This window comes from Cynoglossus semilaevis, chromosome 13 (assembly GCF_000523025.1).
Source record: "Cynoglossus semilaevis isolate Cse_v1.0 chromosome 13, Cse_v1.0, whole genome shotgun sequence".
NCBI classification, from domain to species: domain Eukaryota; kingdom Metazoa; phylum Chordata; class Actinopteri; order Pleuronectiformes; family Cynoglossidae; genus Cynoglossus; species Cynoglossus semilaevis.
In genome coordinates, this window is record NC_024319.1 from 9310251 (window position 1) to 9335020 (window position 24770).

General features: G+C 37.8%; 2 protein-coding genes across 5 annotated transcripts in view; both read right to left on the reverse strand.

Moving 5' to 3' along the window:
- The window catches only part of LOC103388446 (focal adhesion kinase 1), a 41785-nt gene extending 34382 nt beyond the window's left edge, over window positions 1-7403 (reverse strand). The window contains exons 1-3 of the mRNA XM_017037953.2: window positions 4293-7403; window positions 143-420; window positions 1-50 (exon numbers count right to left, since the gene is read on the reverse strand). Of these exons, the coding sequence (XP_016893442.1) occupies window positions 1-50; window positions 143-420; window positions 4293-4419 (455 nt within the window). The 5' untranslated portion in view covers window positions 4420-7403. The remainder of the gene's footprint in view (window positions 51-142; window positions 421-4292) is intronic.
- Window positions 7404-18985: 11582 nt separating this feature from the next.
- LOC103388447 (protein NDRG1) lies at window positions 18986-24655 on the reverse strand. 4 transcript variants are annotated; one of them, XM_017038251.2, is made up of 14 exons: window positions 24367-24655; window positions 24190-24276; window positions 22776-22836; window positions 22385-22490; window positions 22069-22189; window positions 21912-21974; window positions 21767-21827; window positions 21501-21587; window positions 21133-21189; window positions 20854-21020; window positions 20600-20699; window positions 20420-20455; window positions 19897-19948; window positions 18986-19769 (listed from the first exon to the last, which is right to left on the reverse strand). In XM_017038251.2, the coding sequence occupies exons 3-14, from the start codon at window positions 22824-22826 to the stop codon at window positions 19576-19578; spliced, it is 1095 nt and encodes a 364-aa protein (XP_016893740.1). In that variant the 5' UTR covers window positions 22827-22836; window positions 24190-24276; window positions 24367-24655; the 3' UTR covers window positions 18986-19575. The 4 variants fall into 4 exon arrangements, with proteins under 4 accessions (XP_016893740.1, XP_008321638.1, XP_016893739.1 ...); XM_008323416.3 differs by having other exon boundaries at window positions 24190-24655; XM_017038250.2 differs by having other exon boundaries at window positions 22776-22839; window positions 24190-24655.
- Window positions 24656-24770: the final 115 nt, after the last annotated feature.

Consider the following 24770-nt stretch of genomic DNA (forward strand, 5'->3'; position numbering starts at 1 on the left):
GAGGAGACACAGCGCAGTTTATGGATCTCTGCAATCTTCTGGATTACTCCCTGTTTTAAAGGGAAATAAAATGTCCAATTTAATCTAAGCGAAATGAAAAGAAAGACTGGATACAAACACAGGGAATGTGTGTGTGCTTTACCCTGACGTCTGTAGCGTCTCCGTGTCTGATGTTACTAGCCCATGTACTTGGTTCACTATTAGTCTCAAAATAATGGAAGATCTTGAGAATCCGGTCCATTGAGCCGGGGGGCCGTTCAATGCCTCCAGCAGAGGTGCTGCTGCCAACACCAGGCATCCCAGACCGGGATTTGACCCCACAACCACCCGCTGCAGAGTGATTGAGGTTGGGCTCCAAGTAGGAAGACGATGCCATGCCTGACTCGAAGGGTCTTGCCAGGGCTAACTGGCCTTCATATTCTGAAAGAGATTAACAAAACAGAATATAAACATCAGGAGTTGGTCAAAGTTGACCAACAGTGTGTGAACGCGATAAAAAAGGAGCAGCCTGTTACATGACTTTTCAGTTTGTAGAAGGACCTTACTGACTCACAGTTCAACAGTCAATCAGGTAAGTTTCAATACATTAATACATCCTCAGACAGAGGGGAATAATGGGGTCAGATTGGCTGACCAACAGCTTTAGTCCTCCAGTAGTACAAGGTCAACTTAGCTTCAAAAGGCTAAGCAGAAGTGAGAATAACAAACAAATTTGAATATAAATTAAAAAAAAAAAAAAGGTAGATTAATCATATAAAACCACACTTTGTGACTTTGTTTTATAATGCAACTACATTTGCACAATCCATTTGGAGAGGTCTTTAGCCAATTGGTTAAAGGATCAGTTCCCTTAAACAAATCTGTTTGAAAACCCTGCCCACACAGCAAACAGTAACCTCATTTTTAAATACAGCGAGTCACTGTCTCATCGCCACATTCAGAAATGTTGATATTTAATTCAAGGTTCTTTCTAACGTAACCTTATCCTGAATCCCTGTCTAGCAGCATTCATGTTTTCCTGTATCACATTTCACTTCCTGGAAATCCCATCAGGCTTTGTTAAGTCATCCTTGTCACCATGACTCCAGTGACTCTGGTGATCTAAATCCTCACTGTTGTAGTTGTGACAAATATAATTTGAAACAACTGCTTCAATTGCTTTTGCCAATTGTGGTTGTAAATGTAATTAAAAGTATTGCCATTTCCACTTATTTCTGTCTTAAACTATGGAACTTCTCCTCAACCACAAAACGATTTATCATTGTTGTTGGTATGAATCGGCAACAGGGAAGTTACTAAGGGCAACAATGACTCAGCACTTTCGGTAGCTTGACCTGCAGTTGCCTCTTCAAAAGCACTTTCGATAGCTTGACCTGCAGTTGCCTCTTCAAATACAAGTAAAATTCTGCACACGTGAGTGTGTCTGCACACAGCAGGAGAAGAATAGAGGATGACATTATGCACCCAAGAACACGACTCAGCGTTCTGTACTGAATCTGCTGGATCCTGAGGGTGTGTGCACAAGTCAGATACACATTTTCTATTGACAGTTACAATTTGATGAAGAATTTATTTTTTTCTTCATATATTTGGCATCACTGATGACTTTTAAAAAAAGTATATTTTAAGCTCAAATATGAATATTCTTTGCAAATACTTTTGTTTACTTCACACATCTGAGTCTCTGGATTCCAAGGATCCCAGCTAGACAGAGCGACTGACTTGCTTTTATCTTGAGTGCATAAATGGAGACGTATCAAGGTGATGAATCAAAGCTAGTGTACATTAGCTACAGCCAAACCCACAGACTAAATGGATCTCTAAAGTGAAGGCTTTATTAAACACAGTGTGTGGCAGAGTTAGAGTGAATTGTTACTTATAATGTTGGAAAATGATACCTCTTAAAAAAGAAATAAAATACATTTAAAGAATGGAGGGGCTGAAACATCATCTTCAGTACAAAAATGGCTAGAACCAAATCTGATTGCAGGCACTCCAAAGACGACAGCAAAATGCAAATAAACTAATATATAGACAAAAATTTTGATTTTGGAATGCTTACTGTCAAAACTAACACTCTTGCAGTTGGTAGTGTTGTTCTTTAATGTCCAACAGGGTAAACAATGGAACTAATAAAATATTGTGCAATTTTATATATCTCTTATTTAGAAGCCAAAGGGAAACAGCCTATGCATATGAGCTAAGAAATATTTTTCCCAACACATCTCCACTAATTTTAACAGCATGAGCTCCAGCTTCCCTGCCTCGTCTCAGAGGAGCACATTAAAAAAAACATATTGGGGACATTACTTTGACTGTAACCCAAATTTAAATAGAAACTGTTTCACCAAAGGAGCCATAGAGTCACAAACCACAGTCAGACATCTGCTGCAGCTCACTCGCTCCACAATCACATTCGATTTTAGGCATTTAGATATCATCACACCACATTGCACACACCCACACAACACTCTATTAGCATAAAAACCCATAACTTTAACCTAGATACTACAACCAGCTTAATGAAATCCTATTACCCACGTGAGCATACTTGCGATTCAGTTTGTGTACACTTCCTGCTTATGCTGTAAACGCTGCGCTTTCCAACATTTCTAAAATCGTAGTGGTGGAATTTACCCATTTTGGACATTGTGATGAATGCATTTAAAAAGCCAGGCTAAATACTGCTATAAATACAGGTGCAGCATACATCACAGGACAAATGAAACACTTTATCTCAGAACCAATCTCTACTCAGCATAGCTGCACTAAATCCTCAGTCTCATGACCTCAGAGCCCCACAAGAGAGAAATCAAATCAACTAGGCCATGAAGGCAGCCAGTGGGGGAGAAGGCTGCTGCCAATCCAACCACCCCCGCTGCCTCTCTCTCAGTGGGGGTCCACAGCCGGCTAAACCACAGAAGGCTTGAGTGTAGCTCTGTCCCGCATCAGCAGCCACAGAATGATCTCCTGTTCTAACTAGTATCTGGGTTACTGTGGTTCGCAACATCCTGGGGGAGCTAAGGCGTCTTTGTCTCTCCTCTACCCTGTTCCTTTCCTTGACATGTGTTCATTCTTTCATGTTTTTCTTTACAGGTAATTAATCTTCCCCTTGTTTCTCCCTACCTATACTGAAAATCCTCCCCATGTTCCTTTTTTCTAAGTTTAGGACCTAGTCTAGCTCGATTCTTCTCCAGCCTCCAATCTGTCCTCAATCTTGCAGACCTTATAGTTCTTGCTTTCACATTTCTATCTGATCCTTATGACCTATTGAACAACCTCTCTTGCTTCCTTCTCAGCTTTCTCTCATCCTCAAAAAACTCCCCCCCTCACTCCCCAACCCCCCCCCACTTCCGCATGTGTGCATATGATTGTGGAAAACAGAAGACGTTTCTCTGACAGTAGAGTCTTAAAGGTCAAATATGACCATCTCACCTGGTTTGAGTCTTCAGAAAAATACAAGTTTTCCCTCACCTATGGCCCCATTTCAGTCCCACAGTAATATCAAGTATAAAAATCATACTAAGCACTTTTACCATGTTATCAATGGGCTCAGAAGTTGCACACCCATTAGACCACTTCAGTGAGGTGCCATATAGCTTTACAACATATTGATTGTACTTTATGTTTACGCAGCACCACACAGTACTTGGTGGCTTTTTCCATCCTCTGGTGTCCTCCAAAACCTTACAGCAATGCTGACAATCAGGACAGACTTCCTGAATAATGAAGGAGCAGACAAGTAAGATTTATATCACTGTCTAAATTCATCTTATTAAGGGAAACACTCAGTTTTCAAGTAAGCCAATTCAGGAAAACTGTATTTATCCTTGTGGGGCAATGCAAAGGTTGTGTAGCCACGGCTACAGCAACACTACTTTTAAGCAATAAAAAATATTTTTCAAATGACAACAATAGTATGGATAGAGAGTGGCAGATGTGAGAAACATATTTTTCATTGCAGCATATTAATATATATTATATACATTATATTATTCACAATGTTGTTTGACTGTACAGCTGCACAGATGAGCAGGTGAACTCTGGTTAGGCCAGTCTGCCATGAATTATAATCCCTACAAACCTCAATCACTAGTCCCAAAAAATAAAAGTTTTATTGTGTCCAAGATGCAGAATTACATTTATATACACAAATATATGTTCACTAGTGCATTTAACTAATTAGGCAATGATGAAAGAACTAAATTTAATCTGCTATCAGATTCAATTCTATTGACTGACTATCGTGTCTATAATGTCCTTTATTAACTAATATACCATTGAATACATACTTGGTAAGGGGTGCTGTGCGTAGATGCAAGCCCCCTTGCTCCAGCAGAGGGGTATGCAGCCACTGCTCTCCATTTGTGTTGTAGGCTCAGTTCCAGGTTGGGTCACAAGCTTAAGACAGAACTCCATACAAAACACTACAGAGTTCCAGAATGGATTCCGACTTGACTCATAAATAAGAAAACAACTCTTGGTATGTAAATCCAGGGAAACTAAGATAGCCAAATCATTCTTTAAAGTGTTCAAATGTCAAAAACGATTACATGTACTGGGGTCTTCACCGGGTACAGACATACCCATGAGGTTACTTAACAAAAGAAAGCCCAAATAAACATAAAAATAAAAAAATCAAAGTTAACAACTCAATAGGTCAACAAAAATTGTTTCAACTATCCTTAGTAAAATAAAATTTTCTTGACACAGACAGCAGGTAGAGAGAACACCATCCATGACTGTCTCTGTTTGAAGGCGACTCCAACTTCCAACATCCTCAGGGTCTGAAGCTGATATGGATGCTGAATGTGAAAATGTGAAACAGCAGGGACAGTATCTGTTGCAGGGATATGAAATAGCGGTCACAAAACTGGACTTCCACTGCTATATCACTCAAACATCATGTTCAGCTCCTTCACTTGTGCAAGAAGATTCAGGTCCCGGTTCTAGTTATCAATCCATCACAGTCTTTGTCATCACCCGTAGCCCAGCACAGTACCTCGAACGTAACTTATAAAATCATATTTGAATGGGACTTTGTCACAAGATGGGTTTGGAATAAGTTGCTCAAGGACACTTCATCAGGGATTATGATCACCAAAACAGATATTCAAGCGGAGCTTCTGTGGTTGGGAGACGTTTTCCCATCAGGTTCACTAAATCCACACAAGACATCAAACTCATATGTGAAGCTGCTGATCCCATTTATTGATCCTTGATGTGAAATTCAAAGACAGCAAATTCCCTGAAGCTGTTAATCTCGAGTTCCAGGTTACAAAATAATGACGATATACCTCGACCAGCACAGAAAAATCCTTGTAATTTGGGTCAAAGAGCAAAATTCCAAAGAAATATTGTATTGTACAGTATCAATAGCATCTGTTCCGTAAATCCACAATACTGTTTAAAAAAGGGTCAGCGCAACGGGAAAAAGAAACATGACATCAGGGAAGAAAGTGATGAAAATGTAGGGCGAAGAGGGATGTCAAGAACTGGAGCATAGTGAGCTGGAGGTAGAAACAGATGAGAATGACACACAAAGGTGGAAAAAAGGACAGGAAGACCAGAAAAGGACAATGACGACAGGACAAAAACCGACAGCAGGGGACAAGGAGGCACGATGACAACAAACACAATGATAAAAAGAGAAAGAATTCTATTAAAAACTGGAAAGAGTTCAGCAAGTTAGGGGAGAGAAATTCCTAAGAAATATTCACATCCTCCGAAGCCTTTCCGAGAGAAGATCAATTCAGAAGCAGTGTCCCACGGAGACGTTAACAGTTAGAAGGTGAAGTAATAATGAGATGCAAACCCAGGTTAGCTGAAAAAATTATGAAAGAAGGAAGAACCAGAAACAAGCCTCGATAAAATAAATCCTTCAGCAGTCAGCTGTGTGTGGTTCAGAGTGGCTTCAAACAGCTCCCCTCCGCAGCAGCGGCAGCAGAAGCAGCAAAGCAGGGGCAACTAGAGCTCATCGCTAGATCACACACACAGACACTGCTGCAGCCGAACACACACACATTCTGACACACAAACTCAGCGCAGTCATATGAGTGCACCAAAGAGAATGTGGTGTGAGAGCATGTTTTTAAGCCATGGGTTGTGTGTGAATATAAACTAAAGTGAGCAAAGTAACTGTGTATAAGTTAATGTGTGGAAAAAATGTGAGTGAGAGTCAGCAAGGTGTGAGTGAGAGTGCCAGTGTATCTCCTTTGCTGTGTTTTCAGTACAGGCTGCATGAAGGCTGTTAGTAACAACAGGCAGAAGCAACTGTGTGTGTGTGTGTGTATGGGGGGGGGAGTAGGGCTAAGTAGATAAGGGAGTCATGGAAATACTGTAACTAAGACTTGATGCAGTGGACGGGAAGTGAAAAGTGAAACCCCTGGAATCTATGAATATGACCTCTAAATAAAAATGACCTCCTTCTGACACAAACAAACAGGGTTTCACTAAGATCATAGATCAGACAAAAAACAGACATTACAAGTTTTGATTAATTTGACTCATTTGTTATGTTACATTAAAATATCCTGTCTTCATAAGCCTGAACAATTTACATAGGATAGTCACTTGTAATTTAAAAGAAAATTAAAACAATCCAAACATCAATGAGACACTGGAATCATTGATATTGACTTTGCTTTGCTAAGGCCATTTATTGTGAAATTTAAGCAGAGCAACTACTCACTGGTGGAGCATTTGAAGCCAAAAAGTACTGTGTGTTTCTATAGTCCTGACAGGAGGTTATGTGTGACAGAAGTGGTAACAGGAGTAAAAAGGAAGGTCTGAAAGAGAAAGTAGAGAGACCTGCTTTGACCTGCTGATTTACAGACTGAGAAACTGCCTAAAATCACCAGGCTGAGCTGGATGTGGCTGAGGTTAGGATGCTCTTCACCATGATGGACAAGCAAGAAAATGAGCAGATTAAAGCAGTAATAGTAACAGAGCGTGCAGTGAAACAATCTGCTCGGAGACATCAGCCAGAATTAAGGATAAGAAAATTAACTATGAATTAGAATTTAATTTTCCCAGGAAAGAACCCACCCCACCCCACATACAGTACATACATACATCATCGTGGTAAAAGGCAACAGTTACCTAGCAACATATAGCTCATGAAACTGGGGCTAGGAACCACTAAGATATTGCTTTGAAATTTTAAATCACACATCAGCTTTTATAGATAATGTTAACATAGACTTTATTATTTTACTTAAAAAGTGACCAGTGTTTCCAAAACATTTTCTGCAATGCCCCCCTTTTAATGTAGGACTATTCTTGAGCACCTTCCCATCACCCACACATCAACACATTCACAACTAGCGCTTCAAAACCTCCACCACACTTTCTACAATACTGCTGTTCTGATTTATCAGAGGAAACACAATTACAACAATTTGCCCTGCTGCCCCCCATAAGTTTTTACCACTTTATAAAAGGTCAAGGACTTTCTAAACCTTTTTATATACAAAAATAATACTTAAACTCTATTCAGATTTCTAGAATGTTACTACCTGTTACTGAAACAAAAAAGTTCCATCTATCTATTTATCTACTGTAGTACTGAACACATAGAATGTTACTACCTGTCTATTTATCTACTGTAGTACTGAACACCTTTGTACCACTGGTAAAGTCCATTAACAATTTCAGCTTGATTTTTTAAAATTGTAAAACTCTTGACATATCTAACTTATGTAAAAACAAATTGGTTCAAAAATACTCTAAAGGTTTATACTCACCAGCGTAGTATGATATTCTGGAAATATCTGAAATAAAATAGAGAAAAACAAGATTTTACTTCATGAGATTTGGAGTAAATACTTTTTGTTGCTCTGGAAATTATGCACTGTCACATGTACATGTGTAGTGTGTGTTGAACACAAGACGGATATATCCACAGGAAGAAAGATACACACAAACAGCTCTGACTAGTCTAGTGGAGGAGTATTCCATCATTCTGTCTATCAATGTTGCATTGAAGAACAAAGATACATTATTTGCAGTGAATAAATAATAGTTTTCAGGAAAGTTTTCCATGAATGCTCATGGCACATGATGATTGGGAATAACCGGTTTAGAATGGTGCAAAATAGAGAGGACCAACAATAAAACATCAAGCCCATTAACAATACACATTGAAATGGAAAGCACTTAAATGGGAATAAACATAAATTACTTTCATCATCAACCACTAATCACAAGAATCAATCAATTTGGGCTTTTGTGTCATAACAATAAAAGACCATCTTTGCTCTAAAATTAGAACTATGAAGTAGATGAAAAAAATAAATTTAAAAGAAAGAAGTACATTTGTTATCACACTGATGCACAATCCATTGATTTACATGCCTAACCTGAGCAGCTCCAATGGTCAGGATGGTGTGATGTGACAGCTGAAGCACAGCCAGAATCATGACTTGACAGAATATATTAGCTGTCACGTCACAAGTATTGGCCTCATTTGTCTGATGCAATTCGTCTCGTACACACTTGATCACATCCTTCTAACCACATCACTTTCCGATCTCTTCACTCAATCTTCGCCTCAATCTCACATGAAAATTAAACCACAATGAGCAACGTGATGAAATGTTGTACACACAGAGGCTTCGCTGACATCTGTTACTAAGCAACAGCAGGACTGATTTGGATTCTCCCAGGGCATTGTCTCATGAAATATGAAAGATATCGTCTGTGTGTCACTTTCACATTGCCTGCTATTAACTGTTTGATCTGTGGAGAATACCAGTGGTAAACCAGTGGTAATTGTCTTTATATACAGTTATGTCCTGACATAGCACGTTCAACCAAAATATTTGATATTCTCTTTTCAAAGTGACAATCATAAAGCAGAGACTTTAAAAAAATCAGGGGATAAAGACACTTGAGATAATGAGATAACACCAGTATTGGTATCAGGCAACATTCTTCATTCAAGTACTTGTACTTGTTTTTCTACTGTAGTTAAGTGTCTCATTGCTCTTATTGGTAGTTAATTAAATAATGTCAGCAGCTTGGAAGTATTTCAACAACAGTAACAAAGACAGGAGCAAGACTTACTGTAATATTTGTTCTGTTATGACACAAGCAAGTCATTAAAACTTTTAATCAAGGATAAAAAGTGACTCAGTCACAAGTAATATTGTGCATTTAAATTTGTTCACTGAAACAGAAATAGTGCCATGCAGTGAAAAAGAAATGGGCTTGGTGTCACTATGTTGTTTTGCTGTTAGCAGCTTATATATAGTCATGAACCAAATGTAACACTCTGAAAAGTAGTGTATCCCGTCATTCCTAAAGAACCCAAAATAAGCTTTTTATCCAAGCCATGCATGAGGGTTTCTTTCTCGCTGTATAATACTGTAGGTGCATTCACTCTATGACTGCTGACTCACCCACACTGCTTTAGCAGCCAAGCATCGGAAAAATGACAGAAAAAAAGGACACTGCAGATAAATAACAAGCAAGTTCTTCTAGGAAGGGATCACTAATAATTGGATCTGGTCTTCCTTTGCAGAACCCACAAACATTAAATAATGGCAATTTTAACTCAGTATTTGAAATTAAACTACCACATTATTTCCAATTCATAACTAGTCGGAAGTTGAGATCCCGGAAACCTAAAGACGATGTCACTTACCAAAACTGAATTAGTGAAATCCAAGCCAAAAGAAAGGGGGAAATGATCCTTATTGGAAAACTCTACTACTAGACGGAAATCTTCATGAAAATAAATGTGTCTATGAGTTAAATATGATCCACAAAACAGCCTGTACATCTATACATAGGCTGTACATCCTAAAAAGAGAAGTCTACTCCTATTACTGAAAAAAAAGATGTAAAATATAAATGAGTCAATGCAGGTGACTTATTTCTTCACCCTAACTAACCTCACCTAACCTTAACTATTAGGCTCAATCTCATCACGTCCATCCTTGGTGTCACTAATGCTGATTCTGCTGAGCATGTATTTATAGGATGCCCTCTCCACCATGGCATTTATCCAATCCCTCAGGTTTGGAGATACAGTTGCTTTCTATTGTCATAACACTGCAGGCCATGACTAAGGCCACCATAACTCATAGAGTGATACTTCTGTCACTTTGGATAAAGTTGATCTCCCATTAGCCAAGTTACAGCCAGAGATAACAATCTGTTCCCAAGGAAAAAAGCTGTTCACCATAGTTATCTTTGCTTAAAAAAAAGGTTGTACAGAACATTTTGAAGGTTTGTGTGTAAGAGTGACATCTAACAGTGAAGCTGTAAAATACACCATGACAGACCGCCCCCACACTTACTTTTATATTCTCATAAAGTACTTAAGGAAACTTCTTTCACCTTAGCATGATTGAATGCATAAAGAATTAACACTGATCGCGTTCTTTTCTATATTAGTGTATTTGCTCGATTAACAGATTTGTCAATATGAAATTATCTTTTTTAAATACTCCATCACTATTATTTTTCAATTGGTAAGAAGAACATGTCTTTAAAACTAATGTAGAAACATGTTGGGTCAAGTTCTTGGAAAGGTCTTCGGAAGTGCAGGTCCCTCAACAAGTTCACATGAAAGGGTAAATCTTTGGACACAAATCAAGTAGCATTTACTATGAAAACAACCGTAACGGCAGTGCTTAAAGTTGAATAGAGCCTTCAATCTGTGCTTGGTAAAACTCTTTGTGACAAGCGAAGGTAATAACAAATAAATTCAAAAACTGATGTTTGCAATACACAAAATTAAACAGGACGATAAAAGAGATAAGGCATAAAAGGAGCATCCGCAAAAGGCTTTGTGCTTAATATGTGTTTGTCAAATTACTGACAATGCTTTCAGCACATTTAAAAAACAAAAGATTCGAGACCTGTCATCCTCCTCAATAATAACACAAAGAGACACACATACATTGGGTGTGAGTGGGGCCATTCTACTGAATTTCCTGTAATCACATAATCCAATTTGTTCCAGGCAGTGTTATGTCTGATAATGTCTGCTACACTGAGGATTCTATTTCCAAAGAGTAACAACTGTTGGGGTGGCATCAGTCTGAGTCTCCTTCTCAGTCTGACAGCATTAACTCATGTATCAACTGATTCTGGCCCAGTGCTGTATAGAAACTGTTTTACTATATTCTACTACTAGAGGTAATGCAGCAGTACTGCAGATGTATATAAAGACACAGTGTACTTAACGTTGTAACCTCTATGAGGTTCACTTGCAGAAGCTCTAAGGTCTACAATTGGCCTACAGACCACAATTTAGGGACCAGGTCTAAGTGGCCTACAGACCACAATTTAGGGACCAGAAATGAGCAAGCTCCCCAAACCACATTGTGGAATAAAATTGATAGTAAAGCATCTGTCATCAGTATTGCTCAAAACCTTTCACTTGCAATAACACTTCCCTTCTACTCTCTCACATTTTCCACCTCACGCTCTGAGCCTCTGTCTTTCACACTCGCAGGAGAAAAGCATAGCCTGTGGCTGTAAACTACAGAGGCTACGCTGCAGCTGACACCACGCTAAGGGCATTGCACAACTCCGTTCTCATTTAGAAAACAGCAGCCTCGTCCAACTCCTCTCCACTGATCAACTTAGATCACAATAGAGAGGTGAAGAGCAACAACAGAGAGCAGAAAAAAGTCACAACAGCGGCAGCAGCAGCAGCAGGAAAGGGGTTAATGAAGTAGCTGTCATTGTAAGAAGAGACTATAAAAATATGATTGTAGTATTGGGGCTACTGCAATAAAAAGGAATTGAGTTTGACAACTTCCTGTTTTACACCAGAGTCCTGTATTTAACATCTGCTCATGTCACTGCACTGAAACGTTACGGTTAAAAACTCTATGTGTATGTATAAAAACAACTATAAAACATGAAAACAAAGAGAAGAGCTGGTTTGTGAAGCCAAAGATATCATGTGTCAAACTGGCACACTGGTTCAGTTGTAAGTAACATGATCTGTTTTATTTTTAAAAGGTAATAGGCTTTGAGTTGTTTAAAAATGATTGTTTTCACAGGGTATAACAGAAACCTGCCCTTTCAGATTTATGTCCTCTTGTTAATGCCGTTTCCTCCTGGATTCACAGATTTATTGTTTCACTTTTTACACAAACAAGCCATTTTATGGCTCTGCCTGAGCGTTCAGCGCATTGCACCAAAGGTAATGTGCAGATATTCGCAAAAATATACACCTATCCCCCCTCTCCAGGGTCCAATAGGATCCTCAGATCCCGGAGTTCTTTTAGAAACTTAAAAAAAAAATTTCATGTTAGATACAGACAGTATTTTGGGTTGTTGTGCAGTACGTTTCCTAGAAAGTGAACATATGTTAAATATTAATATTTGTATTTGAATGAGTTACCCAGTCTGCATCCCTAGTTTATATACAACCAGGTCTTTCCAAGAGTTTTGAGGGAAGTTTTTTAACTTCATTTTTATTCCAACTGTGATGTCAGTTACAGGGAATTAAAATATATCAAATCCAATTAAAAAAAATGTAGGACATGTATTAATCTGATATTCCATTCAAGTATTTTTCAGTCTATGAGTCATTTTACAATCAAATTGCCTGGCTGCAAGTGCCGACCACATTGAATACATTAAACAAAATAGTTCTACTCTGCATGCAAATGGAGGAAGACAGACAATGACAAAACACTAGGGTAAATTTTCACTGATACTTTCCAAAACTAGCAGCTGCATTTTCACAGAGACAATGAAACCACTGCTGATATAAACCTGCTGAAGTCTAATATCCCCAGCCTTAAAAAATAAGGCAAGGAATTAAACATCCGTAAAATGTCATAAAAGAAAAGTTCAGCTCAAGAACAAATTTAAATGTGTTCTTGTGTTCTTGGCTTCGGTAAAAGGAAAGACTGTCAGAGTAAAGAATATGACAGGTCCTATCACATATTTCAGCCATTGCTATTAATGCAATGACATAAAAACATAGCCCGAGGCACAAGTTGGGTGTTGGAGGTAGTTCAGTCCTGGAATTCAATACAACACAAATATGGTAAACCCCAACATAGGTAAGGCACTGGGAAAACTGACATCATGAGGCAGTTTTAAATGTCTGATAAAATAAAATCAAGAATGTTTTAAATTTAGATCATATGTCACAATCTCATGTTTGATTTATTCCAATCAGTTTGTGCTTTCCTGGTATTTAATATTTCTAAAATAGTTCACATCAAACCTGCTAAGTATTTCACTATTTGCCAGACATCTGCTTCACATTTTTCTGCTGTCAGTTGCACACTGACATGAAGCCTTGTGGACGAGTGAAGTGACATTTGATCACTATGCCTGTGGTAGTTTAGCTGCAGTAAAATAAATCGACTGTTTAGGTCTCTGTGGTACAGGTCAGACCAGATCTCGCCATCCAAAAAAGACCCGAAGAGAGATGATCGGTAAACAAGCTCAGATGTCACTGACATAGAAAAGGTGAATATTTGGCCTACGGCAACTTCAGTCACATGCTGAAGAATGGGCAGGATTGAATGAACCTCAACAGCAAAATGGATCAATGATCAATTTAATGCTTGACTTAGTTGTAGGCTTTAAACCCATTGTTAACAACAATCACAAATGGGGAGAACCAAGAATGAACATTCACAGCTGGCTATAATGGTCCACTTGTGATCAGATCTCATTTTCTGATGTAAATTTTTGGGATGTTATTTTTCTGTTAGAGATTTTAAAAAAACTCAGAGAACTAACCCAGAACTAACCCAGATCATGATATGCTTAAAGGGGCAGTGAAGTGTCCACAAACAATGCTTAGCCTTGAGATATCATTTTAGGTATTTTAAAAAAAGAACTTGAAATGCCCACAAATATAGATAAAGTTAGATTTAAACTTTCTGCTGCAAAAATGGTATTTAACAATACATAAAAAAAATCTACACTAAGTTATAATACAGTAGCAGTAGCCACTATAAAATAAACTAATGTATTGGCTCCTAGATGTATAACGGCATTTTAAAAACCACACTTGACCAGAGAATCCAAGTTGTAGCTAAGTAGGCCGTCTCTAATGCACTCTGAAAACATACTACTCCCACACTTTTTTCTCATGACCGCCTTTAGATGATGTGAAGACGCCTGCAGGTCTGCATCTGCTGCATGGTGACCTGTACTAAGCAGTGACCACTTGTGAACGGCCAGTAGAAGATGGTAGACCATACATGGGAAATGTCTATAGTCATTCATAGCCATAAGTGAAGTCAAGGATGAAAACCAAAAGTTTTGAACAATATTATATCATCATTTACATAGAGAACTGTCCCAAATAATAGATTTATAAACACCATTAGGACTACATGGTGTAAATGTCAGAGATTTCTATTCTATTAATAGGGCAATAGATAATAAAACGTGACTGATTTTTAATTTTGCACATGTAAACATAGCCAGTGTCACCAGGCTGATCACATTAACAGTAGTAGGAATGTGAAGCATGTACTGAATACTTAGTAGTCGTATTATTTCCACCTCATCATTTTCAAAAATTACTTCACCTGTAAGACAAATAAGCTAAAATAACAAACTTATTCAAGGGGAAGCACCCTGTTTATTCTTTGAGAAAAGTCAGTGCAGGTAAGCTTCACAAACAGAGAGTAAATACAGCAAATACATGGAACAAACCTCAATGCTTTTTGAAAATCTCTTTTTTTTAAAAGGAAGTGCACAGTTTACTCCAAGGAAAATTAGAAGAGAGCAACAGCACATTGAAGCCTTTTACGTCTGTGTTTGCGTTCAACACACTACCTGTCTTTGAGGCTTCCACATGCAACTGCATGCACAGCGGTGAGCAATACAAATTCCTTTCCAGCCCTCATCCTGTCAGACACTTCTACCTGCCTCGCACTGAGGATCCATACACTAGTCCAATCACAACAATATGTATTCACTGAGCCGACAGCAGGACCACATACCTGTGCTGGTGCAGCCCAAGAAATCCCAGAACTGCATGTTGGCAGTCGGTACACAGAGGACTAAACCTCTGCTAAAATCCCAGACGCTCTGTATATGTTTCCTTCTGACTCTTCACTTCCTAGTTGTATTGTATGCTGTCACTTATAGGAGAGGGAAAACTCCCGCCCACTGATTGTTTGGGACTCAAACACACTGGGGCAGAGTTTCATTTCCAAATAGCTGCCTGCTTCTGTTATGTACTAACTAAGCATTTTTCTCGCCATGTTCGTATTAGTTTAACCTTGTATGTCCCTGACAGAAACCAGACAGGTGTGAACATCGATCTGTCCTCACTGTTGGCTTCCTGAGTTCTGCCTCTCTTCATTAAAAAGAGTTACTAAAAGGGGAGCTCTAGTAAAGAAGAAAAAATAAAAACCAAAACTTCTGCAAAGTACAAGCTTTGTAAAATATAAAAATTACAACAAGCCCTCCAGTCTTTGTAGTGTGTCACAGACAGTGGCTGTTATGATGCTATATTCTGTCTGTATTTTCTAATTTTTCGTTTATTTTTTAAGTGTTCAAGGTATTCCGGAGTACAAATATATACCAGTGTACAATACAGCAAAATAGGTGTCTGTATCAAATGCAAAGAATGCAGAGATGTCAGCAACAGAACCAAATAGAAAGCAGTGAAATAGAGGGATTAGCAGATAAGCTTAGTCTTCCTGAGCCTCAGAGGAAGCTGACTGCTCCAAGTAAAATTCCCTGATCAAGCACTATTTGTGGTCCCTAATTTTAGCTTCAAGCAGTTTAAGCAAGGATGTGAATTGGAAGGGTTTTTTTTATGTAATGGTTAATGGTTCAATTTAGTTTTAAGTTCAGTGTTTTGACAAACTGCTATTGGATGTTTACTGTTCCACAAAATAGTTTCTACTTCAATTAGCTTAATTTACTATACACCATCACTTTTCTAGAAACATATATATTAGATCTATTTGTAGAAAAACGTTTTGACTGAGTTTAAGGATTTAATTTAAATAAACTGAATAATGCACCAGGGCAATACAACTTTGTTTATAGCCCCATCTGCTGGGGAGAGAGAGATGCGACATTTTATATTTACAATAAATAAATAAATAAAGATTTAAATATATAAATAAAGCATTATATATACATTTAGTATTTCACAAGGTAAAGCACTAATATATTATTGATTTTATTCAATCTGGCTGCAAACCTGCATGTAGACATCAGCAAAAAAACGAAGAATTCCAAAAACGATGAATAAGTAATTCAGCAAACATTAACTAGAAGTCCGACAATCCAAACAGAGGAGCGGTTGTTTCCACACAGAAAGCAAAGCATCTGCATAAAAATCACAAGCGAACGTGAATGCCATGTGTATCATTTTGATTTTTGAAAAAAAAATAATAAAATAAAAATCTCCATTTACCCATATCTGACTCGACATAAATTATAACCAAACAGCGCCAACACGTGTAAAGGAGACCGTTTCGGTCCTGACCCTGTTGTTTGGCTGCTGCAGGACATACACAGGGATGTGATGGGGGGCAGGAAATGAGATAGGCAGGAAATAAGATATAGCACCAAATAAGAAAATATAAGATATAAGAAAATAGCACCAAAGTAGAAATCTGTAAGAGACATGACCGGTCAGAGTTGTCTCTAACCTTCCCCAAAAAATCCAATAAAAAACTGTCAAATCACATCCACGGAGCCTTGCAGTATCAGGCATCTGTCCACCTTCCCTTAAGTCACGATTTTTTAAATTACACCTGTGAGTTTTAGTTTCATTTAAGCACTTAAACTTAAATATAAAGATGATGCCAAAGCACCGTATAAAGAGTATTCAGACCTACTCAGCAGCACAGTATTCCGTGGTTGACAAGTCAGCAGGCAAAACCCAAAAGACTTGAGCCGCTCAGGTTCAGTAAGACCTGCCTCCCTTTGTCTCGAACCGGCTTCTTTTAACATTAATATCACCCTGATCGTCGCAGATGCTGGAGCCACTGTGGCTCATTTTTTGACCACACGGTTGCTGCTGTGCAGGAGAGAAAGCCTCTTCCGTTTGGACCTTCGCACCTCCAGCAGAAGAATCACTGAGGGGTGGTTTCGGCCACTGCACCACTGTCCTTCTGTTAGGAATACAAATGACTCCGTGGTGTCAAAATGAGCCTTATTTTATATTTATCACCTCGACATCAATCAAATTAAATCTTTAAAGTGGCTCTTGTGTGTATGAACTCAGTACGACTATTGCAGTGGCATTAAACCTATTGTCTGTGAGTGTGTGTATGAGTGAATGTGTGTGATTCCTCTAATGCTAAGCTAACCGAGCTAACAGTGGGTTATTCCCACTCAAATGTGGGATCAATACTCACCCGTTTTAGCCCCGGAGCCCAGCCGCACCTACTCTCCGAAACCGAACACCCCTACAGGCCACTAAATTTAAATTTCACGCATACGCCCGTTGGTATTAATACCGGCTTGTTAGTTGCTTAAATGTCCCCGCTATGACTCCAGTCCTGGTCTGTTTTTGTCCACAACAGCGCCGTGCCCGGCTGTTAGCGCCGCTGCTGCTGCCGCTGGAGCCCGAGCTTTTCCAACATGGCTGCAGCTGGCAGAGCTCAGTGACAGCAAGATTGCACAGGAGAGTAGAGGAGGAGAGGAGAGGAGAGGACAGTAAAACCAGACGTGGCCAATGCCACTTCAAGGGCCAACAAGTATTTTTATATAACATTCATATTTCATTGATATATTTGACATGGTTTGTCCACCATTTAAGGATGTCCATACTCACCTTCAAAAAGTCTCATTTATTTTAGCACGTGAAAGAACACAGGGGCATTTTAACTCAGCTGTTTTTAAGATGCTTAAATCACGTTCTCCTTGCCTTTTTAACAGAGACTGTCACAACATCTTTACGCCAGATACTGTACCTAACCTGGGATTGGGTACTAGGTGCAATCTAACCTAGAACTGTCAGCATGCAGGAACTCAATGTGGCTTGTATCAGGTGTGGCCAAAGCTTTAGCTGGAATAGAAAACTTACAAAGTTCAAAACCTGTAAAAAAAAATAAAAAAAGTAAAGTTGAATGATATACAGTACATCCAAACACACTAGAATGCTTTTAAAGACAGCAAGTGACCTAAAGTAGTCTGGAAATAAAATTTGGACAATGACCATCACTAGAGGCCTGTCCAGGACTGTTTTGGTTGCCAGCCATATCAGAATGAGGTCTACTAAGGACAACAGCCCAGAAAAAAAACTGACATAGGCTAAAAGGACATAATTCAGTAAAATGAGACAACAATGGAATTGTATGGCCATAAAAATGTTGCCTATGTTTCAGAATAATAAAAAGGAAGAGGATCACAGCCAGCAAAATTATTAAATAATTAACTAGGAAATAACATATACGCTAACAGCTGCACCCTTGTCATTCGTCTCACATTATTACACAAATGCAATGTGGGAAATGAACCAGTCTTTTGATTCTGGACATACAGCACAGTGGTGTATAACCAAAAGATAATGAAAAAGGCATGAAACATGAAAAAGCTCCAGTCATTCAGTCTTAAGAGATTTCAGTCATGAATTATTCAACACAGTATCAAAACATAGGCCAAACAAAAGAGGCTTTGAAATGAAGAAACACTCCACCACACACGTACAAACAATATTATTGTGACTTTGATGACTGCCATTTTGTTTTCTTGCTCAGTTCCAAACAATCATTTTACTCACAGCCCACACACACACACATATCCCCACCTACAAACGGTACGTTCATGTACAGAGCCATGATCCACACACTTTATATCCCACAGTAACACAGTCTGACAGCTTAGCCTATTGTATTCAAAGTCCACGTGTATATATAATTACACGCTATGGGAGAGAAGGAAAATAATAAGTCTAACAAATTGGCTAAGCACAATTGCTTATTTAAATACACAGCTATTCGTTCAATATAATCGAAAAACAACAGAGTAGTATAAAAGGTAAATAGATACAAATGAAAGCACCGCACACGGATCATTTTATAATAATGCTGTTATTTATTTGTGAATTTAACAATTCCTTACGTCCTTCGATTTAAAAACAAAGATATAATTCTGTGCAGCATGACGGTAAACTGTTCCAACAGATCTGGTTGCAAAAGGTAAAGGGCGACCTCTAGGGATGAAATTGCAGAAGTACTATATAGCGATCTGAAAGGTACAGTATTTCTAGTTTGTACATAAACTATAGCTACTTCAGTATATTTAGTTTTAGATCCGATTATCTTTATATAACTATATAAAAATATTAAATCAATATTATATCAATACATGTCTAAGCAGTATATTTACATTTTCGTTTTTTAAATAGTACATTTTATTTTAATGTTTTGCACATGCAATGTGTATAATTGAACAGATTCATATAGATATTAATGACATGGGAGAGAGATTTTTATCAGGAGAACAAATATATGATATGAGTAAGACAAAGACGGGGGGAAATATGCAGGGTTACAAAGGTAGATGCTATGAATAGGGAATAAAAATAGAGTGTAGAATAGAATGTAGTGGATATGAGCTATAATTTAATCTAAGTGCATCTGACTTTGAGTAAAGTGCGCTCTAGCATGCCATTTCAGTGGACTTGGAGATGCTCTGAGCCATATTATTATTGGAAATGCTGTCTATTGAGACATCCGTGTGTGAGCGCCCACGTTTCTCATTGGTGTGTGCGCGGCTCCTCGACCCTTCAAAGGATGAGATGCTGGAGCTGGATGCTGTCCTCGAACGAAGTCTGGTCATACTGGCACTGGACACTGTGGAGATATGAAAGAATGAATGATTTTGGCAGTGGGTATCAATATCTCTTTAGTTGACTGATTTACTATAACTGTAAGAAAAACCTACATATAATACAGAAATTGATTTAACAAAGTTACTTACAATATCCCATGCCCTGAATGAAATATTTGAAGGCTTCAGTCACTTTAGCAGGCTGTGGAAAGAAAAAATAAATATTTTTTTAAAAAGTTAAGTACAGTGTTTAGTTTTGTCCATTCATTGTATTTGGCATTTGTCAGTACTGAGCATAAAGCAATATTTACTGGTGCATAACAGCAGGGGAAAAACAAGACAATACAAAAAGAAAATAGGAACCTTCACAAGATCAATTACTTTCTTTTCAAAAACCTGTTTTTTGCCTACTCTTACTTTAACTTTGTTGTTTAGTTTATTTGTTTCAATTGTTTTCTTCAATATACTTCTTTGCTGAAACACTGTGTTATTGTGTAGATGAGAATAAACAGCTAGAATCTACTTTTGGCAAACAAGATTTATTTGAAATTACTATTTGGCTTATTTTGTGAGTATCCCACATATTAAAACATTATTCAACCACACTCCAAAAAAAGATTAAAGAATTGAAAAACAGTTTCAGTAGACTACCAAATAAAAATCCCCAGCCTACCTGATCCACCTGAGGAAGACCTCCACAGTCTGCCATCTGTAGCAACAAGACAACAACATTGTCAGTGGATTCATTTAAAAAATACGCCGGTTTCAAGACAATGTGGCTTATTATAATAAAAGAAAAAAATGTTATACATTCTATGTATGCTTTTATATGTGCCTTTTCACTTCTGGTTACCTTGAGCAGTGTGGTTTTGGTGGGGTTAAGTTTAGAGTTGCAGTCGACCACAGCCTCCACAACTGGAGAATTGTCTCCCACAATCAGTAGAGTGGGGCATCTGTTAAACAGCACATAGAGAGGTGTTAAACAGCCAGAGAAGGACCAGAGTTCTCTTATTTTGAACTGGATTAGAGTAAAATGTATGGTATTGCTTTAGCCGTTGGGAATGATGATGGGAAAGAAAAGATTTACCATGGTGGACTAAGACTCACTTGAGTGTCCTGACATTGATGTTGACCCCAGGAACAGGCCTCTCCATCTCCAGAGCAATACGGTTTTTGTAGGAGCGCAGGAATTGGCTGACGTTCGACTGGTTCATGGTTGTTGTGATGTGATGACGGTACGTAGCTATGAGATCGAGGTTGGTCTGGATTTCCTCCTAAAAAATGTATTTAGTTTTTCTTTTGTGGGGGTGAAATTGAATTTTACTTTATTGTTATTGTTATGGTCAAACGAGGGATACAGAGACACAGAAGGCCTTTGGAATTTACCTTTCCAAACAAATGTGAGATGATTGTGTCTGGGAGAGTATGGGTCCATTCAGTAATCTGAAATGTGCACAAATCATGCAGATTATTAAACAAATGGGACAAATACATGTGTTGAGAGACCAATAATCTTTATATTATTTACAAGGTTTTCTGAAGATGAACTTATATAAAGAGCAATGTCATTGATGTTAGCTCTTAAAAATAGAAGTCAATAGAAAACAATACAAAAAAGTAACAAAAGAAATTATCCAGAATTATGAAGATCATTGGGCAGTTGAGTAGCTTTGACAGAAACTATTAGTAAACATCATATCTTTATACTACCGTTTCTATTGCAAATACTACACATTTATACTGTACACACATACCTTATTTGCAACAGAGTCCATCAGTCCCTCAGCATTGGGGTTGATGTTGAGCAGTACTAATCCATCGACCAGGTCAGGGTGGTTTAGCTACATAGAGACATACACACAGAGCAGTTGATGATGTTTGTGTTCATTTTAGACATTTTGTTTGTTTCTAAATAGCGTATTACTGGACACACTGCAGTCTTTTGATTGTAATGTTTTCTCAGACATTTGTATCAGTTACCATTGTGTTAGTTACTGTAGATACAGGGATTTGAACTCACAGCAAATTTCGCCATGATGTAGGCTCCGACTCCAACTCCAACTCCAATGACATTACGGAATCTGCAAAGCCGACAAGCTGAATGTTAAGAAGGTCAAACAATAAGGTCAACCAAAAAGTTTTAGTGGGTCAACTCTGTGTTTTACCCAAAATGTTTGATGACAGCAGGAAGTGTTTCAGACAGCTGGTCCATGGTGGGGTACACGTAGCTGCGAAATCAAAATTATGATGTATTTTTAATACTTAATGTAGACAAAATAAGGATAATAAAGCAATGATGGTGTTTTAAACACAAGTCCTTACGCTGTTGGCAGAGTTTTGGCTGCCTCATTTTGTCCTGGTGCTTCAACATGGCAGACAGGTAGATGTCTGACGATTTCATACATGTCCTCATGGTTGAACAGAGTCTCAAAGCAGGTCTTATCTGAAAGATGTCAAAGAAAACATTTTTATTGTGTGTGGAAAAGATGTGAGAGATGTAAAAACTGTAGAGTGTACCACTGGCAGCAGAATTATATATTTTTTATCTGACCTATATGATATGATATGCATAGTTGCTGAGCTGTAGCTGTACTTGTCTGTATATACTTGTATATTTGTTTTGCATTTAGGGGCTTACGGTTTAGTCCAACATCGTGGAAGGTCAAAATGACCGGCCGGTTTGCCTTTGGAGTCCCATTCAGGATGCAGTGGACATTTCCATACAGCGTCTCCACAAACTCATCCTAGAGGCAGAAACACAGTTAAGTTAAATGTGTTGTTGCTTGTTTGGTTGTTGTGACTGTGTAATCCTGTTACTGTGAGCTTAGCTGCAGGTGTCAGTCATTACAGTTCAACAGAAAACATACATTGTGTAGTAACTCTTTTATATTAAGTGCACCAAAAAAACAAACAAACAAACAAACTGATGACTGACGGACTGATGACCACAGTTGCCATGAGGGCAAATACTTGGTTTTATAACAGTGTATCCACCCACAGTTTTAATTACAATGTTCTGTGATACTTACAGTGATTTGTGGCTCAAAGATAGAGTCAGTCTCGTTCTCCTCCAGGACCATGGCTGCTGTGCTGCTGAAGTAAAAATAATTAAAGCTAAAAACAAAAAAAAAAAAATTATTTATAATTGCTAAATAATGAAAGGACAAGAATAAGGTAAAGATATAGTTGTCTTGGATGTTTAGCATGTGACCACCTGTCTGACTGAGCTGGTTTATATATCCTCTGACACTGATCTGTTGCTAATCCCTAACCCAACCTCCAACTGGTGGCTTCCTGTTTTAATCTTATATTAGCCTGTTGTCTTCCCCCAAGATGTATAAAAAGTTGTGTTTTGCATAAAAAAAGGGTAAAAGACAGTTCGGTAACAACAGTAAAGATCAGTGGGCTAGGCAGTAAAACAAAATAATGAGAAAAAAAATGACCAAAGATGTTATTTCATTTATTTTAAAATGCCCTAAATAGCAAAGTAACTTCCTTATTTTCCTTTATTTAATACATTAAATATTTGGCAGTATTGGTCTCTGGTTTGGTTCATTTTTGTATTTTTTGCTGCTATGTATCACATGATTGAAAGCACCTGAGTTCAACCACGTCAGCTGTCTAATCTCTGAGTGCCATCTGCTACTTGCAGGAAAACATTCAGCCATCTCCAGGTCAGTAACCTTGATCTTTCTAATAATGTATGTTTACTTATCCTGGACAGCTTTTCTGTCTGGCATGTGTTTGTTACACAGCATTAAGACACTTTGAATTAGTTACTCAGCGTTAATTTTGTAAATAAACATATCCACCAGGGTGAAAAATAAGGCTGGGCTTTGAGTAAATTGATTCAGAATTGTATAATTTACATTCAAATCCATGAATAGATTAGAGTGGGCATTTATTTTGATATACATATCCAATACAGATAAGTTCAAGTTGAACTTTTATTTTAAAAAAGTCTTCTTTTGATGAAAAGATTATAAATTATACAAATCTACTTTTGATTATAATATGTAAAAACATAGACTAATGAAATTTCAAATACAAACAAAGTACATATACATCCTTTATTAATATATAAATATTAATAAAGTGCCCTGTAAGCTATAATGACTTCTTCACAAAACTTTGCACTTTTAAATGTTTCCCTCAAAAGCAGATATAAATTGTTACAATTTATTATGAAATGATAAAACCCTTTCCCGATGTATTAAGTATAGAGAGTATGTTCCGTTTCTCAAGTGAACATTATAAAATAATAAGAAATTCTCACTATTCAACTAATTACTCTAAAATGCAGTTGAAGTGCAATAAACAAAAACAAAAAAACATTTAAACCGTCTGCCTATTTACTTATAACATAACTTCGGAATAGGAACAGTAATCGGAAATTATTAATTATTAATAACTTCACAGGACAGTTGAAATGAGTTCACAAACCAATTAAATTAGCAGTTGGACCAGCAGACAGCCAACAGCAGGATGAATGGATATCTGTCAGATTTCAGCGTCACCACTCCATTGACTCTGAAATGTCACATCAAAACTAGCACACTGTGCCCCACGATAATCCATTTAGTCGTGGCTGTAGAGCAGAGGGAAGCAGATGGGTCTTACCCAGCCTCACGTCAGTCTGGTGCCATTTTAACATCATGCTAACTCCGTCTAAGCTCTGGCCTGTTAGCCTAATTCAGCATTGACTGCTGGCCCACATCTTTATTGAGGGACATGTGACCACTTTAGAAACTGTTGCTCTGTTAACGGAAGTATCTAACTACTCACCAAGAAAGCTAAAATATATTGCTGGCACCGAATTCATTGCATATGATATTTACTGTACAACATTTCGAATTTTGTTTAAATAAAACGATATTATTGTTCGAGCTCACAACTGTATCGAACTGCAACATCACCCTCTGTAGGAGAAAAAGGTTGTTTGTATATATATGTAATTGTTTTGTATTTATGATATGCATAAAAATCGCCAATGTTTCACTGAGTGCACTATCATTTCTTATTAC